Source organism: Eupeodes corollae, chromosome 2 (genome assembly GCF_945859685.1).
Source record: "Eupeodes corollae chromosome 2, idEupCoro1.1, whole genome shotgun sequence".
NCBI lineage: Eukaryota > Metazoa > Arthropoda > Insecta > Diptera > Syrphidae > Eupeodes > Eupeodes corollae.
This window is the reverse complement of record NC_079148.1, coordinates 88,956,866-88,973,554: the sequence shown is the minus strand read 5'-3', so window position 1 is coordinate 88,973,554 and position 16,689 is coordinate 88,956,866. Positions and strand designations below refer to the sequence as shown.

The following is a 16,689-nucleotide window of genomic DNA, read 5'->3' as shown; positions in this document are numbered from 1 at the left end:
TATTTATGATAAAACCGTATAATAAAATCGAGTGTAGCAAATAGCTGTGTGGCAAATAGCGCCGTCCTGTTTAAACCAAATGTTCCCAATATCGTTCTCCTCCTTTTGTGAAGAAAAATTCGTTCAAAATGGCCCGATAAAGATCGCAATTGACTGTAACAACTCCTTGCTCATTTTCGAAGAAAAATGGTTTAATTATGCCTCTGGACCAAAATCCGCACCAACAGTGACTCGTTTTTGGGTATATCGGCTTTTCAATTTTTACAAACATACAGCGCAAAGGATAAAACTGATCATCTGTCAAATAAGACATGACCTAAGTACTACCATTCATGAAATAAGCACTAGTTAAAAAAAAAAAAAAGATTTAGATGGCGGACCCTATAGCTAATAAAAAGTACTTACGTAATGTTTTTCTCATGTCAACAAACATTTTCACATCCAGTGGTCTTAAAACATTTCATATTTTATATTTATTTTTTTTTACAAATCCGTTAAACACTACAATAACAATATTCTTATAATCTAGCAATATTAAGTTTAAGTTTTAATATTTTAAATTTTCATACCATATTTTATATTCTACAGGGTTTTCTTTTTTTTTTAATGTAAAATGTTTATTTAAATCAAACATATTTTGGAAGGTGTTTGTTAACTTGTCCTATAATTTTGGACAATTTCTGCAATTGTAAGATCTTACGACGAAGATTTCTTATATTTAGCCCCTAATAAATAGTTGCTTTAAGATTTTACATCTCTTTTATACCCTCTTAAGAATTGTATATGAACAATTTTCTATTATTTGAACGCAAACGGTTTCAAATTAAGTTATACAAACTGATTAATAACTTTAATAATTTCTAGGCTTCTTATAGAAAGCTAAATATTACTTGGGGATAGAGTAGTCGATTTTTATGTTATCTTTACTAGTTTCGGTGTTTATTTACATTATGCAGTTTATTCTATTTAATAAAACTAAATGGGACGACAATATTTACAAACAAAATAAATACCTCACATCACAATGGTTCAATTATAATATTTTTATCTACGGCACGGTCACTTTTAAAAATCGTCTTGGGTCACCAATTTTAGGATTAAACCTAACCACAACTTGATCATTACCCTCTTCTCCAACTTCGAGGAATGAATTCCAATCGGCTAGAAAGTAAAAGCCGTTTTTCTTTGGTGGTGGGGATGGATCTTCCGTAATTGGATCTGGTCCTCCAAATGAATCTTCTAAATCGGCCAATGATCCATTTTTTGGTTCGTCGGTTGGTGTTTCGTCTTCATCGTCAGTGGTAGGAGATGTTGAAGAGGCTTCTAGAGTTGTTTCAGCAGTTGATGATTCATCTGCACTTTGACGTTTCAAATCATTTTTTCGTGATTCTTCATCGGCGGCAATGGGATCGGGGCCTTCTCCCAAGACTACACTGCTTGAATTGCTAGTCTGAATGGATTTGAGCATATTGGATGCTAGACTTACATTTAAACGTTCCAATTCCTGCAGGTTGTTCAGTAGCTTATTAAGTTGATCCTCGTTGTTTGTTTTAGGCTCTGGATCCTCAATGTCAGTATCGATTCTCCTTATGGCTTGTTCTTTAATTGTTACAGCTTTTTTATCGTTTTTGCTGTCACCCACATCCTCTGGTTTGATTTGCTTACGTTTTCTATTGACGATGCCAAAACGGTTCAAATAGTCTTCAATATCGGGTTGAACGCGAATTTCTTCTCCAATATTAAGTGGCTTAAATTCACTATAAGCTTCTAGGTGTGGACGGGGTGGAAGTGTTCGAGTAAAATCAGTAATATCGATGTTTCCTAGACTAGTCTGTCGTATGTTGCTTGAAATTGATGGTTTGGCAATTGTTTGATACTCATTTAATTGATAGTTCTTAGAATCTTGGTCTAAGCCCATCGTTTTGAAAATTCCAGCCAAGTCAGGCATGGGTTGAAATTTTTGGTTGAAGTTTATGCGGTTATTGAATTCTCCTTCCAATAGGGACCAATCAGGATTCCTTGCACTGTAGGAGCTACTGTAGCGAGGTACTTTATTTTCCTCTTCTTCTATATCAGGCAACAGAGGTAGGCTCGTCACAGGGACCGCTGATGCATCAGGCGATTTTTGAATAGGCTTGAAAACCGGCCTTGGAGGATGATAGGTTGTTGGCTTGGCATTGATCTTTTCCTTTATTTGAAAATTTGGCTTGTATGTTGTAGCAGCTAAATTACCAATTTCAATTATTTCTACCTTACCAGAAGTAGTAGATGCTGAAGATTGGAATTTTTGTGGCTGTGGGGAGGAATATGATTCAATTACTTTTGTTATCGGTGGACGTGTATAGAGTTCCTAAGGAAAAATTTTAAAAGTTTATTAATTTTAAAAAAATAATTATTATAGATTAATTGGTTTACTTGTAGAACTTCATCTGTTGTGTTTTCGGTATTGTATGGTAGGACTAACATGAGGGCTCGCATGTTGTTGGCCCTCTGAACATCACCAACCTGAAGGCTTTTTTCATATTCTTCTCTTGTTACTTGTTCAAATAAATCTTCAATTTCACCTCTAAAAATAAAAAAAACATATAGAATCTCCTTTATTTTAATTTGATTTATTGAAATTTTAGTAACTTCACATAAGTCTGATTTGTAGAATTATACCCTATAATAAAAATGAAATAATTTTATAGAGAATTTCATTTGCGCCTGTGTACGTTTTCGGGAAGCTTTTTTCGTCATCTATATCTAATGAATCAACAGAGATATCGACTTCAAATAAATTTTGTGATGTAACATAATGATGCAAAAATCAAATTTTGATTAACTCAAAATATTTCATGAACCAATAACGCTAGCGACTTGAGTTAAATTTTATATTACATATTGAATATTGTACGAACAAAAAAATGATTTTATCCCCAAACGCAACGAAGAATAACGTTTTCAACATTTGGTAAAATTTAGGGAATAATTGAATGGACAGTTTTATTACAAAAAATAAAAACTGAAACAAAATTATAAAAACTAAACTAAACTAAACTATCATTATCATTTAAAAAATTAAAAATATTGGCTTCTAACTAATTTCATCTTATAGAAAATATAGTTTCGACATTCAGTAAAATCTGTATAAAAAAAAACAAGTCAGTTTTTTCATAAAATTGAAATCTACAAAAAATAGTACGTACAAATGGAAAAAAAGGTATTCGATTTTCTATATCTCATGAATAAATGAAGATTGGTTCTTAGAAAAATCTAGATAGATAGATATATAATTTTATTTTCAAAAAATGAGTATTGCTAGTTTAAAATTAGTTTTGACAATAACTTTAAGTTGCCTGGCAGGTTAAAAAGGTAATTTTAAAAATACATACATGTGTTCTGAAAATTCAATTATAATAAGATTGCGATATTTAATAGACGCTTTTAAAAAGTAACATAAGTTTGAGTAGCAGTAGCAATTAAGAATGTTAAAAATGAGAAAGTATGAAACTGCCAAGAAATTTTCTCCTGTACGTTTTGAATACAGGGCAAGTCCCAATAAAGTGCATGGTATTTTCCAATTCATCCATATTACATTTACATAATTTACATCAGTATCTCCTTGAAGGGCTCTTCCATTGATATTAAGGAGCTCATCAAAGTAGTTCGGTATGCCAGAGTACATCAAGTTGCAATATTCATCGTGATATTGAGACTGTGTCGCACAAACTGTAAATTTAGGTCAGTGTTTTTCTTTCATTTTCAGTAAGAGAATGTTATGTAAGCTGGGCTATTCAAGTAGAATGTCAAAAGAAAAATCCAACGATCATTCATGGAAAAAATCCAACCAATTCTTTGCCCAAAAGATTTTCTTGTTTATAATGGCTTTTGATAAAATGTTGGGTAATCTATTATTATAGAAAGATTTACATTTCGTCTTATGAAAGAAAAATGTAGCTAGAGCGACATTAAAAAAGCCTTCGGTAAGCCTGTTTCAATGTGCAGAGCAAAATTGGTCGTATTATTGGGCAGTAAAAAGCATCTTTTCATGAAGTAACGCTGCAATTTTTCGACTTGGTTGTACTCGCGGTATCCCCAAACTTGAGAACAGTACAACATAATAGCTTTTGAGGAGGCATTGTATATTTTGAACTTTGTTAAGTGTTGGACGGTATTGCCTCGCAGCAGTCTCGACCACGTTGCATTGATGGAATTCTTAGATGCTCCCAATCTGTTTGTTAGATGCTCATTCCAAGACATGTTGTAATTAAACACTACGCCTATTCTATTGATTAGAGACCTTTATATCTGAATTGTTGTAAAACCATTTTTCGCACGCTGCTCTTCTTCCACCATTGCGAAATATTACTATTTCCGACTTATCAAGATTTGTTTCAAGATTCCATTGAATGCAGTAAGTCTTAAAACCCTCAATTAGCTGTTGGAAGTTGGAAGGAATTGGAAAAAGGGCGTTAATTTGAAGATCGTCTAAAACAATACCGATTGGAAGTTCCACATTCAGATCATTTAAAAACAGAACGAAAAGAAGAGAGCTTAGCACACATCCTTGACGAACACCTTTCTTCGTGGGGAAGAAGTCTGACAAACACGAACGATCCCAAATAGCTGCAGTAGTATTTTTATAAAAAGACTTTATAGTAGCCAATATTTTCGAATAGATTCGCAGAGTCGATAGCTTAAAATTAAGAGCATTCCTGTCAATGCTATCAAAAGCAGCCTTAAGATCGATGAAAAAAGCGTAGAGTTTCTTCTTTTGGCAAAGTTGAAGTTGAATTATGCAAAAAAGATTATAAACTTGCTCCACAATAGAATAGTATGTTCTATATGCAGCTTGAAATTCATTGATGATATTGTTTGTTTCTAACCAAGCTGACAGTCTGTACAAGAGAACTGTAGTAAACAGCTTATAGAGCGTATTGAGAAATGAAAGTCCTCTATAGCTTGACACAACATTTGTTTTTCCTTTCTTGAACAGTGGGTACATAATGGATTTTCTGAAAGATGATGGTAGCGTTGCAGTTTCAAAAATCTCAGTGAATAACTTCTGTATTTCTTCAATAAGAGATGGACATACATTTTTTATAAAATCCGTACGGTATTCCATCAAAACCAGGAGTTTTCAAATCTTTTGATGAAGATATTCAATCTTAACATTTTGTTGCATTAGAGCTCCGTTTGCTTCATAAATACCGCTTATGAATGCTTTGCATCGTTCTTCAATTGAATCTTTCGGTATTATGATGGAGGGTACAAGTGACTCGAGCTTATTTTTATAGGCAACACCTCTTTAGTCATACCATTTTATTCTAGAGATACCATTTTGCTTGGTATTTTCTGCTGTTATTGAAGATTTTAGGGAACAAATTAATGGAATGTGATCTGAGAAGGTTACACAGTCTATACTAAAATCTTCAACCAAATTAGTGATAGCGTACACGAACGGCAACAGTAGTCAATCACTGAAGAACCTCTCCTGCTTACAAAAGTATATTCACCATTTTTCTCACTAAACCCTTGGCCTTTAAGAATAAATGCACCAATATCATCAAGAAATTCAATAAATTTGGCGCAGTAACTGTCACAAGTAGAATCTTTTGAATATCTTCTTTCCATAATCGACGATGTAGGAATTAAGTTGCAGTCCTCTAGTGTCCCAATGACTACAATTCAAGAAAAAAGGTATTGAATTTAGTTGTTCTCCGGCGAAACATCCTTGCAGAATAATCATATCATCTGTTTTTACAAACTTTAGTTGATAGATGGGTTCAATACTTTTCTTATAACCAAACAGGCATCCACCACTGGCTCTTCCAAATTTGAGCGTTTTTGTAGCAGATATCCATTTAAGTTTATAACCTACGTAGTACTTCTCATAATTTTTAAAATTCTCAGATAAAACAGAAGTTTCGAATAAAAAGAAAATTTGAAATTTACAAATACATATAATATATATTCAAACAAATTACATACAAAAATTGTTTTCAAGACCAGCTATATTGTAGAACAAAACCTTACAGGCAATGTGTTGCTAACTATTAATATTGTTTTGTTGAATTTTAGATATTCTAGGTTGCTTTTTCTTATAAGATTAACCAAGTACGCCTTATCGGCTTCGTCAAATGAAGTGGTAATATCATCCTTGTTGCATTTATATTGACGTCCCTCAACTCAAAGTGTCCAATGCTTAATATCTAGTTTGAGTAGGGTATCCAATTTCAGCAGCACTCTCTTCAACTGACGCAGATGGAAACTTTCAGATCGTTCCTTCAATGTAAGGTCTTTATTAACTGATATTTTTGTGTTTTTTAAAAGGTTCGATGAAGATAATTTATGACTAAAAATCTCGTTATCAAAAATAGGTTTTGAAATCAAACTATTTCATCATATGCAACATTTTTTGCTAAGTTTTAGTTAATCTTTTAGAAAAATTCAACTGACAAAATAAAAAAAATGAGAAGTTATCACTGTTTGTCGTATCCCAGTCTCTTTTTTTTTTTTAGGTTTTGTGGTATTATAAAAACACTTATTCTAAATAATTTTTAATTTTGTCAATCTACTTTTCACAGGTCAAAATTAAAGACCAATAAATTATGTGTTTCCAGACTATCACAGTTCATATGGCACTTTCAAAACAAGTGTGATAGTTGAAACTTATGAAATTGGTGCAGTGAAATAATCCCAAATTTCAAGAATTAGCCATATTTCACGTTTGTAAAGTGTAATAGGTTAATTTTCAACAGTTGGTCACATAACACTTAAAAAAAGTAAAATAAAGTTAAATTGGTTTTATTGCACTTTCAACAATATAATTTTCCATTAATTTAAACAAACTTTATATATGTACAATCAACCTCGCACCTACACCAAATCTTATAGTTTACCCAAGCAGGGCGTACAAATTAGTTGGTTTTATTTCTCAAAATAGTTTGGCCAACTGCTGAAAATTGGCCTAGCTTTACTTCTGTAAAGTGCAATAAGGATAATTTATGGTCTTAATTCACTTGGCCTTAGTACTTGGCACAGCAAACTTGACAGCTCGGTAACATGTATGAATTTAAGAATAAAGGAATCTCAAATTTAAAAAAAAGGAGACAGCAAGGGAATGTCTTTATAAAAAATATATAACTTGACAATTTTTTGAAAGAATTGTGTCTAATATTCTGCTCTCATTTCTAAAACATTGAATCAACGAGTTATGAAATTGTTAGCCAAAGGTTTAAAAAAAAAATGTGTAAAATCGTTAATTTTTATCAGAGAAATTAAATTAGTAGCCAATAAATTAAAAAAAAAATACGAAAACTTTAATTTTTATAAAAGCAAATTGTGCTTATACTCATGTGTGTCTTCATTGAATAATATTAACAAATTAACTTTTTTTGATGAGTTCAAAATTAAGATTTGTTAGAAATTTGTTTTCCAAGCATATTTTATATTGTTATAATATAAAGTGGTAGCACTGTTTTTATATCTGCAAAATAAGATCTAGAAGTCGTAATTTGTGTACGCCAATTATTTATTATTTTTAGGTCTATACCAAAAAAAGTAAGTAGTTTGTCCAAGTTATACTCCCTAATATAAAAATTGAGCTTATTTTTTTGATTGCTTTGAATTAAGTAATAGGCACCAGAATATATAACTATACTTACTTTGTTAATCTGGGTAAAGATGGATCAGCTTGAAGAATTTTTTGAACCTGCTCAATTGTAGTGGCTGCATCAGGTAGTGTATGGCTTTTTGTATCTGTTGAGTAATCAACTACTGATTGCAAATTTCTTGAATCTTTCCGAATCGCTGGATGCATTGATATTGAAGACAAACATAAGGCCACTAATATCAATTGAAGGAATTGTGCTGGTTGAATTAACATTATGCTCTACTGCCAAAATAAAATAAAGAAAAACAAACATGAATAAATTAATTGTTATATGACAAAAACAAAAAAAAATGATATTTACTTTTATAATGTCAACTTTAATCACCAAATTAAGAGCCATTAAAAACAACGTTAAAGAGAACAAAATAATTTAATTTATTAATTTGAGAGGAAAGACAAACTGTTACAAGGCCTACAACTTGGGGTCTATAAATTGCCCGATCAGAGCTTAAGTTTATTTATGTATGAATTTGGTATAATAATAAATAGATAATTTTTCTTGGTTACTAAGATTGAATGCATACGTAGGTTTTAACCGTCTCTAACAATAAGCAAGATAGCTGGTAGTGTTAGAACTGAGCTGAGCTATGCAAAAAGAGCAGAAGCTATAAACTCTATTCAATGTTTCATTGTGTATAGAAAAAGTGGTAATTCATGAGCTTTGTTTTTAATTTAAAACCATAACTATTATGTATTTGTTCAAGTAGTTGATATTGTTAGAAAAGGTAACGAAACGTGGGTTTCCTGAGAAATTATGACGAAAAAGTTCAAAGTAGTGTTTTTTAGCATGTGTTACACTTCTCTAAAGTAGCAATTTTTTAACCCGTTAGTGTCAAAAAAACATATTCCAAAAGCTAAGATACAAACATCAATAATTCCACTGGTCAACAAGGTTATGTAAATGGCAATGGAATTATACTATTCCTATAAGGTCTTGCCTTTTTATTTTTAGTTCAGGTTTTTGAGATATCAACTTTCAAAATTCGAAAAAAAGATTATAATACTAAATTTATAAAGAAAGGGTTTAAGGTACAACAAAGTTATTAGTAGAAGTTTTAGTTGATGTAAAGTCTCTATAGAAACATATATGTATGCGCCATTTAGGCAAACATGATTTTGTTGTCAGCATTCAACAGGTAAATCAATTTTCCTAAAAACACAAAACTTTAATAACTGTATGACATTTTTTGTTTTAGTTCTATGAGTAATCCAACATTTTTGGCAATTTAAAATATGACTCTATTTTAAGGAGACATTGGACGTAGAATTAAAAGCTGCCCTAAAACAATGTGTCACATGTTTATATTTATCAACCTAAATTTTAATGTTTGAATGTGTATTTAAAAAAAGCCAATAGTACGATTTTTCTCAATTTTTCTAGATATGATGCCAAGGGGTTAACCAGTTAGCTTTTCAAAAACAAAGTACATGCTGTCGTCAAGAAAGGACATACCACACCGACGTCTTGGTCAAATTGAAATGATTTAAATCGTATTGAAAAAATAGAAAGCAAAGCGTGAAAGGAAATGGTGAAACTTCTGATGCGATTGAAGTGAATCACGATGTCCCTCAAAGTTCGGTTTTAGGACCAATTTAATTTATCTCTATATGAAAAATGAGCTATGTTTGTGGATAATACGATAACGATGTTGATATTATAAACAAATTAACAAATTACAAGAAAACTTAGATTATATTAATCAGTGGTGTATGTAAACAAATGTAACTTATAGAAAATATAATAGTTTTAATTAAACTAAATAAACTTAAACTAAACTAAGACCTGATTCGGAGAAATAATTTGAAGAAGGTGAGGTTCGGAAGTGGATTTTTAAATTCAATAAACTTCATTGAAGTATTTTATTTGTTTTATTTTATTCCAATTCGATGCTCCTTATAATAATTACCAAGAAATGCATTAGCCCAATACCTTTCACACAAGTTACTGAATGTAACTTCCCCCACTTGTAAAACGAGAATGAGGAAGAAGATTCTGCGTATGAACAACGAATAAGTTCATAATTTTCACTTCCAGTTGCTGCTCTTGCTTATCACACTACAACTTTCGCTGTCACATAACCATAAACACCCGATGCCAGAGCAATTAAAACTTGCGTTTTAAATAAGTTGGTAAGGCAAATGTAAATACTATGTACAGTTTAAAGTGTACATTTAAATGTTCTCCCTCAAAAAGAAATATTGACTTTGGCATTGTATAATATCACACAAGTATTATTTTTAGACCAATGCAATGTTAACAATATGGGATACAAAAAATTGTAACCTTCAATTCCGTGTAATTGGCCAGTAAAAACCAACAGTGGTACAAAATAAAATGAACACTTAGCGCGAACTCTCTCTTGATGTACACGACTTTAAAAAGACTAGTAAGCGTAGTAGATTTTATATTCTAGTAAATTCAAAATATTACACCCAGTTTTTAATTGTAACTTAAGAAAAGTCAATAAAAGAACAAATCAATGTACAACCTAGAGTTAGTTCAAAAAGACTTTTACTCAGGGAGAGGGGGTGTCTCACACTTAACATAAAGATGAGTTTTTAAACACGTTCTTTAATTTTCTCTAAAGGAGGCTGGCAATATTTAAATAACATAATAGGTTCGTTCACGTACTTTCTGCTCTAAAATTCGTAAAAAGACATATTTTAAAGAGTGTGGGAAAATTCTCTCACAAAAAGACAAAACTACAAAATATTAAGTGAACGGGAAAACAACAAATTTTTACAACAACTTGACCGTCAAAATAATAAGAATTTTGAAACATCATCGTTTCATTTCGTGTTTTGAATTTAATTATTTTTTTTGTAAATGGATAAATTAAGACAACTTCAAGCAACATCATGCTGGTTCATTTTTTTTATGAAAAAACTTTAAATTGAAACTTGAAAATTGCAATTTTGTTGCTGTTTTATGAGTGACAGCCAAAGCGAGCAATTTATTTGAAGTTCTATCAAGTTGGACACTTTTCACAAATCAGCCCAATAGATTTCTTGGGCTAAAATTCGTAGGTTTGCGAAATATTTTACTTTACTCTTTTTTTTCGGATTTTTTTTGGTTTTTTAACGTATTTTTTTTCGGACTCAATTTTCAGGAGTCTGTTATTACAATAGTTATCAGTCTGTTTACTCGGAGATTGAAGCTGATACTACAAGACGAATTCTAAAAAAAACTGGTTTACGCGAACCTTTTGAACATATTTTGACCTTAAAGGAGTTAACAAAACTATAAATTGTAGAGAGAACAATTTGGTTCTTGAATTTGAGGAAAAAGGTGCATTTAAGTACATAATTTCACTTATAATAAGCCATTATTGAAACGAAAGTCTCGCTTTTGCTATTTTAAGGGATATTTATATTCTTGAAATTCTTGTTTAAATCTCAATTCTAAAGCATCCAAGTAAATTCCCTTCAAAAAGTATATTTCTTTAATTTTTTAGATCAAAAGTTTTTGTATTTAATTGAAAATCAATCTTGAAATAAAAAAAATATCAAACTAAAATAAGAAGGAATTGAAGACGAGCTTAAAGAATTTAAAAGCAACTTAATATCAAATTGGTGATATCTTATTCAAGGTTTCTTCTTAAGAACTTACATATTTGCTCTTTCTCTCATAAAAGATCTTATAAAAATAATTCAAAACATTAAGAAAAATTAGCTTAAGTGTTTGAAAACAAAGATTTTAGTTTTTTTTGACAGCAAACCGCTTTTATGTGAAAATAGTTAAATTACTAACAAGCCTTTACTTATTCAACTTAACTGTATAATCTTTATGGCCCATATGACCCTCCCTGGAAAGTCTATTGGTCAAAGGTTGATGAATTTGTACTGCGCGTAGTAAAAACAACAAATTTTATTTTCGTATGTATTCGTATAAATAAACAAAATAATTTAAAATATATGGGGAGTCTTATCCATTAACAAAATACGATAGGTTCTGAATTTGATGGGAATTGAAGGGAATTTGTACGAAAATTGAATAAATGATCACCAAAACCCCACCCACCCCAGGGTCTGCCATTGGATTATCAAACCCCAGACCGAGAAACATCAAATGTATTTTTCTATTCATTCACTCGTCAATAAAAAGTATCAATCATTTGAAAGTCGTTTATAACGATCATTGAAAATTTGTGTCATTGAACCAAATTACATGATTGAAAGCTCCCGGAAACTTTTCTTTCAAATAAAACAGTAGAATATCCATCCAGCTTACTCGCAAATACTCTAAACAACACACTGCAAAACAGGACTTTCCACTTCCATTTTTGAAGTTATCCTAAAGTTATCCTTAATTTATTTTATTTATTTTAAAGTTATCCTTAATTTGAGACGTTATCAATGGATAAAACTAATCTGTCGATTTCGTTCAATTATCTCTCGCCTGAACCAGCTTTGAACAGACTTGCCATAAGTTATATTCTCGAGAAAATATCGCTCTACAGAGGTAACCATTTTACCAACAGAAAACTTGCACAAACGAACAGACTTCTCTAGTGAAATGCAAATCGTTCAAAATGGAAGTCAATTGAAACAAAAATTAAATTTAATTACAAATTAGACAAAACCATTAAAAGAGTTAGAAATTCAAATATGCGCACGTCCTAAATGGACTGCCTATTTAAGAACGCTTCAAAAACTGCATGTAACCCAACTCTTTGGGCCATCAAACTTAAAATTAAATCGTTTGAACGTGTTTATAGTTTATATACCAGAAATGAGAAGGTTGTGTATATAACTATTTAACATTGTTTTAAGAAAAATGCTTAGGTGGAATAAAATTAACAATTATTCTTAAGAAATCTTAAGTTTAAAAAAACTAAATAAAAGGTTTAAAAAACTTTCAGCAGAGTAAACGGAGAACACAGTAGTTAAGGTTAAGTCGGTACGACAATTATATTCCACTGGGTTTATTGTTTATAAAGTAATTTTCATCGGACACTCGACAGTTCAAGTATATTTAAATCATTTGCTCTTAAAACATACATTATGTACTTGAACCCTAAACCCAGTTTGTATATGAACTGAATGAGTTAAAATCTTGAACCGTTAATTATAAAATTTTGTTCAATACAGATCTATTTTATTTTATGTTCGAAATATTATTTGTTATCCACTGTTAAGTTTTTTTTTTGAACATGAATCTCACATTAAAAGAGCTTCCGCACTATCAACTGAATTTAAATATTTAATTTATTACGGCTACGCTTGGTTCCCATTAATTAACCATGCAAAGTTGCATAAATCGTCAATATTTTTTTTAAATAATTAACAAGTGCCTTTGCTTCCGTTTTATTTTTACTATAAGGTTTTTGTGCTCTCCGTACTTTACAATGAACGCACTAACGGTTAAGATTAAAGAAATTAAACACTTCCGATTTTGAAATTAAAATTAATTGTTTATTTCAAAATTTGATCCATTTTCGGATAGAAGAACTGGTTAAGTTTCACTACAACTTTAGAATAATTCAATATTACTAAAGTTATAATATACGATATCCTATTTTTTATTAATTTCAAAAATGTAAACCCAATCACGTTTAACAGGCACAGATATTATTTACAGCTCTTATTTTCTCCAAAAAAATGTAACATACTATTTCAAGTAATAATTAAAATTTATAAAAATCTTAACTATTTTTGTATGTCAACAACAAAATTACACAACACCACAAATTTATTATTAGATATATTTTTAAAGACTTTCACCGCACCTTCGCTTAATGAATGAATTTGGTACGTTATAGTTGCAATTTATGGAAAGTAACAGTAAGTAGAGGATTGTATTTTGTATGTTATAGAAAAACCCCGCAATGTTTAATAATTTAAAAATCCGTACAACAAGTTAAAGTATCTCAGTTTGATTTTGATGCGAGTATGCGTGATCGTTCGACGCGTTGCGCTGTGAGGTGATTAATTGACTGGCAGCTGGCAAGTTTGTTTTTTACCCATGTACTCCGAATGCATTTGAATCTCTTTTTTTCTTCATCGATCGAAAACTTTATGATAACATTTTGCAGAGATCTATAGTATAAGTATCTACAACAAGCAACCTCAAGAGCGAAAATAAAGTGGAAGTGGAGTTCAAGACATAAAATTGCTGTTACACAAGCTTTGGCTGGGGCAGCTCCAATATTACAGTGGAGCGAAGTAACTAACATTTTAGAAAATTATTGATTGAATTAATTATTGAATTTGAGGTATTTTGTACCGACGCGTTTGTATACCAAGTTTCTCTTTTTAATTTTAACAATAGACTAACTTGGGATAGCCACACGTGGACTGTCGTGAGGACTGTCTTAATGGCAGTTGGTTAAGTCACTCGTTCTACTTTTAATAACGTATGGTTGCGGGCTGTTTGCAGACCTTGACTCTCATCCATCTCAGAAGTTAATGTCTCGTTTCAGGATTGTCAACTGTTAAGCTGTAACATAGAAGCTTTCTTCAAGTATCGATGTTGTACCTTACGTTTCAATTTGACTCCAATTTATTTAAAGTCCCTGGCCATATTATTAGACGCACTTTAGATTTTACGCAAAATCTTAATTTCCAGCAATTTTAATCAGGTTTTCGAATATTGTAATCATTTTCCGATATAAAGCAACAGATAATTTTTTTTTTTTAAATTATATTTTAAGTTTTTTGTTGTTATATTTGTAATTTTTTTTTTCAATATATTGTTGAATTACTCTTTCAATAAGTGACCGCATCTTTAGCTACTTCCCTCTTCATCAGCTTCCACACGTTTTCAATTGGGCTGTGTGGCATGGAGCTCAGTCTTGCATACAAATGTATATATACATCCATTCTTGAACGTATTAGGTATACAAATTCTGCATTGCGTCTAATAATATGGCCAGGGACTGTATATTATAGACTTAATTATTCCATCAAGTTGTTTTATCTTACTGCGCCCCTCCACCCATACGTTTTTAACATGCTGTCAGACTGGGGAATAATCTTCCGTCATATGCGAGGTCTAGAAACCAAAATTGAAAGTTACAAGATCTGTTTTAAATTTTTCTCGAATTTGAACTGATTTATACTTTTTAATATACTCATTTTTATTTCTTTTTGTGACAATTTTATTTTTTTAATCTTTAATTTGTTATGCTATGTTTACAATTAATAAATGTAATGTAATAAATTGTGTACTATTTGTTTTACTTGATGAACATCTGCTTTATAAATATATATGTTAATATCAAAATATTGGAATAGTCTTAATTCAAGATACATTTATTCGAAAAGATTTAAAAAAAACGGATGTTTTTTATTTTAGCTTATATTGAAGTTTAGATGCATTGCTCAAGTGAAGGCTAAAAACTTATAAGAGTATATTGGAAACCAATTGTGCTATTAAAATTATTCAACGTTTATTTGGAGGATTAAAATCAGTTGACGTTTGAAACTATGCGTGAATTAACCTCAGCTTTTAAAATAATACAACTATTTATCTGTTAATTTTGGATACATTAGTAACGATTTTTAAGCCGTATTTAAAATTATGTATTATAAATTTTAAAATAAAGTGCATATTTCCAACCCTATATAAGCTTTTTTTTAATAATAAATAGACAATATTAAAATGACGTTGTTTATAAGTGAGGTTACCAAAAGAAGAACATCAAAAGAAAAAGTTGAAATTATTTTTCTTTTTGTATTTTAAACTAAAGCATGCTGATCCACTGTAAGCTCTCTGTAAGTTTTTGGTGGGGTACGCAAAGAAGTAGCTATTGGAAATTAATATTGCTGGCGATGGAGATTCGGTATTCTGCACGTATGGTGTGTTGGTTGGTTGCCATCATACGCTTTCGATTTAGACATTTTTTTTTACAAATTATAAAAAACTTGTTTTTAAATTAAAATCCAATAAACTAAAATTAAAAAACTGATTACTTTAGTTAATAAACCCGTAAATTAAATTTTTGTAGTTATATTTCAGAAACTGACTTTTGATCTTTCTCTGAAGACATTGAAGCAAAAACCCAAAAACAATTTGTTTTTACTCACCTGCATGCATTGGTATCACTGCATGCATTGTCCCACGCACACTGAAGTCTCTGTCTAAGTTATGCTTTGCATGCTTTAACTGTAAAATCATCAGTAGACCTTGTATAATGCCTGTTTTATTTTATAAATCAATTGATTTTTTTTTTAAAGCTTGATCCATAATTTCCATCACTTGACAAATTATCTTACCGGATAAATATAAACTATAGCCTTCGAAAAGTTTGAAATTTATCAAAATCGATTGGGTAGGTTTATGTTGGAAAATTGGCATAACGCAATTTTATACACATTATATTTATTGATATACATATATTTATATGCGATACAAACGTTGAAGGTACTAGGTACATTATTTTATTTTGTTTGATGAACTGTTCTCTTTATAATTTTCGATCATGTTTAGAAAATTGTTCCAAAACATTTAAAAGCATTTTCACACAATTTTAAGAAATCTATTGTTGAGGGTTTAACAATTTACTAGTTAGCAATTTGTTAAAGGACTCCAACATTTTAAGCCTTTCTTTTCCTTTTGCTAAGTTTGCTTATTGCCTTTTATTAAAAAACGAGCATCCCAGCACGTCTAAAAATTGACAGTTCATGGAAATAAACAAAGTAAATACGCTTAAAGTAATTGGAATTCCATACACTGCTCTTATAAGATAAATTGTACAGATATCATATAAATTTGACAAATTGCTAAAATTTAAAGTCCCCAACTTTAACAAATTGTTTAGTAGTACCCATGGTTAGTGCATTGGACCGTCATACCAGAGGTCTTGGGTTCGATCCTTGCCGATGCCATCTAAATTATTTTTTCACGGGTACTGCCTTTTGTGAGGAATTTACAAATTCTCCAAGAGTAATTCTTGTCATGAAAAGTGATTTCTCACACACAGGAATGATGGAGAGTTGTAAGTCACTAGGCGCTAGTTCTCAACGGACTGTTGCGCCACCCAAATTTAAATTGTTAAGTTACAGTAAGATGTTAGAATAGTTTTAAATTA

General features: G+C 30.7%; 1 protein-coding gene across 3 annotated transcripts; it reads right to left on the bottom strand.

The window, feature by feature from the left end:
• Nucleotides 1-482: 482 nt before the first annotated feature.
• On the bottom strand, nt 483-13,696 carry LOC129948238 (uncharacterized). 3 transcript variants are annotated; one of them, XM_056059155.1, is made up of 4 exons: nt 13,387-13,696; nt 7,650-7,879; nt 2,416-2,566; nt 483-2,350 (listed from the first exon to the last, which is right to left on the bottom strand). In XM_056059155.1, exons 2-4 carry the CDS (start codon nt 7,868-7,870, stop codon nt 1,049-1,051), a joined length of 1,674 nt encoding a protein of 557 aa, XP_055915130.1. In that variant the 5' UTR covers nt 7,871-7,879; nt 13,387-13,696; the 3' UTR covers nt 483-1,048. The 3 variants fall into 3 exon arrangements, with proteins under 3 accessions (XP_055915130.1, XP_055915132.1, XP_055915131.1); XM_056059157.1 differs by having other exon boundaries at nt 7,650-7,876; XM_056059156.1 differs by lacking the exon at nt 13,387-13,696 and adding an exon at nt 7,959-8,166.
• Nucleotides 13,697-16,689: the final 2,993 nt, after the last annotated feature.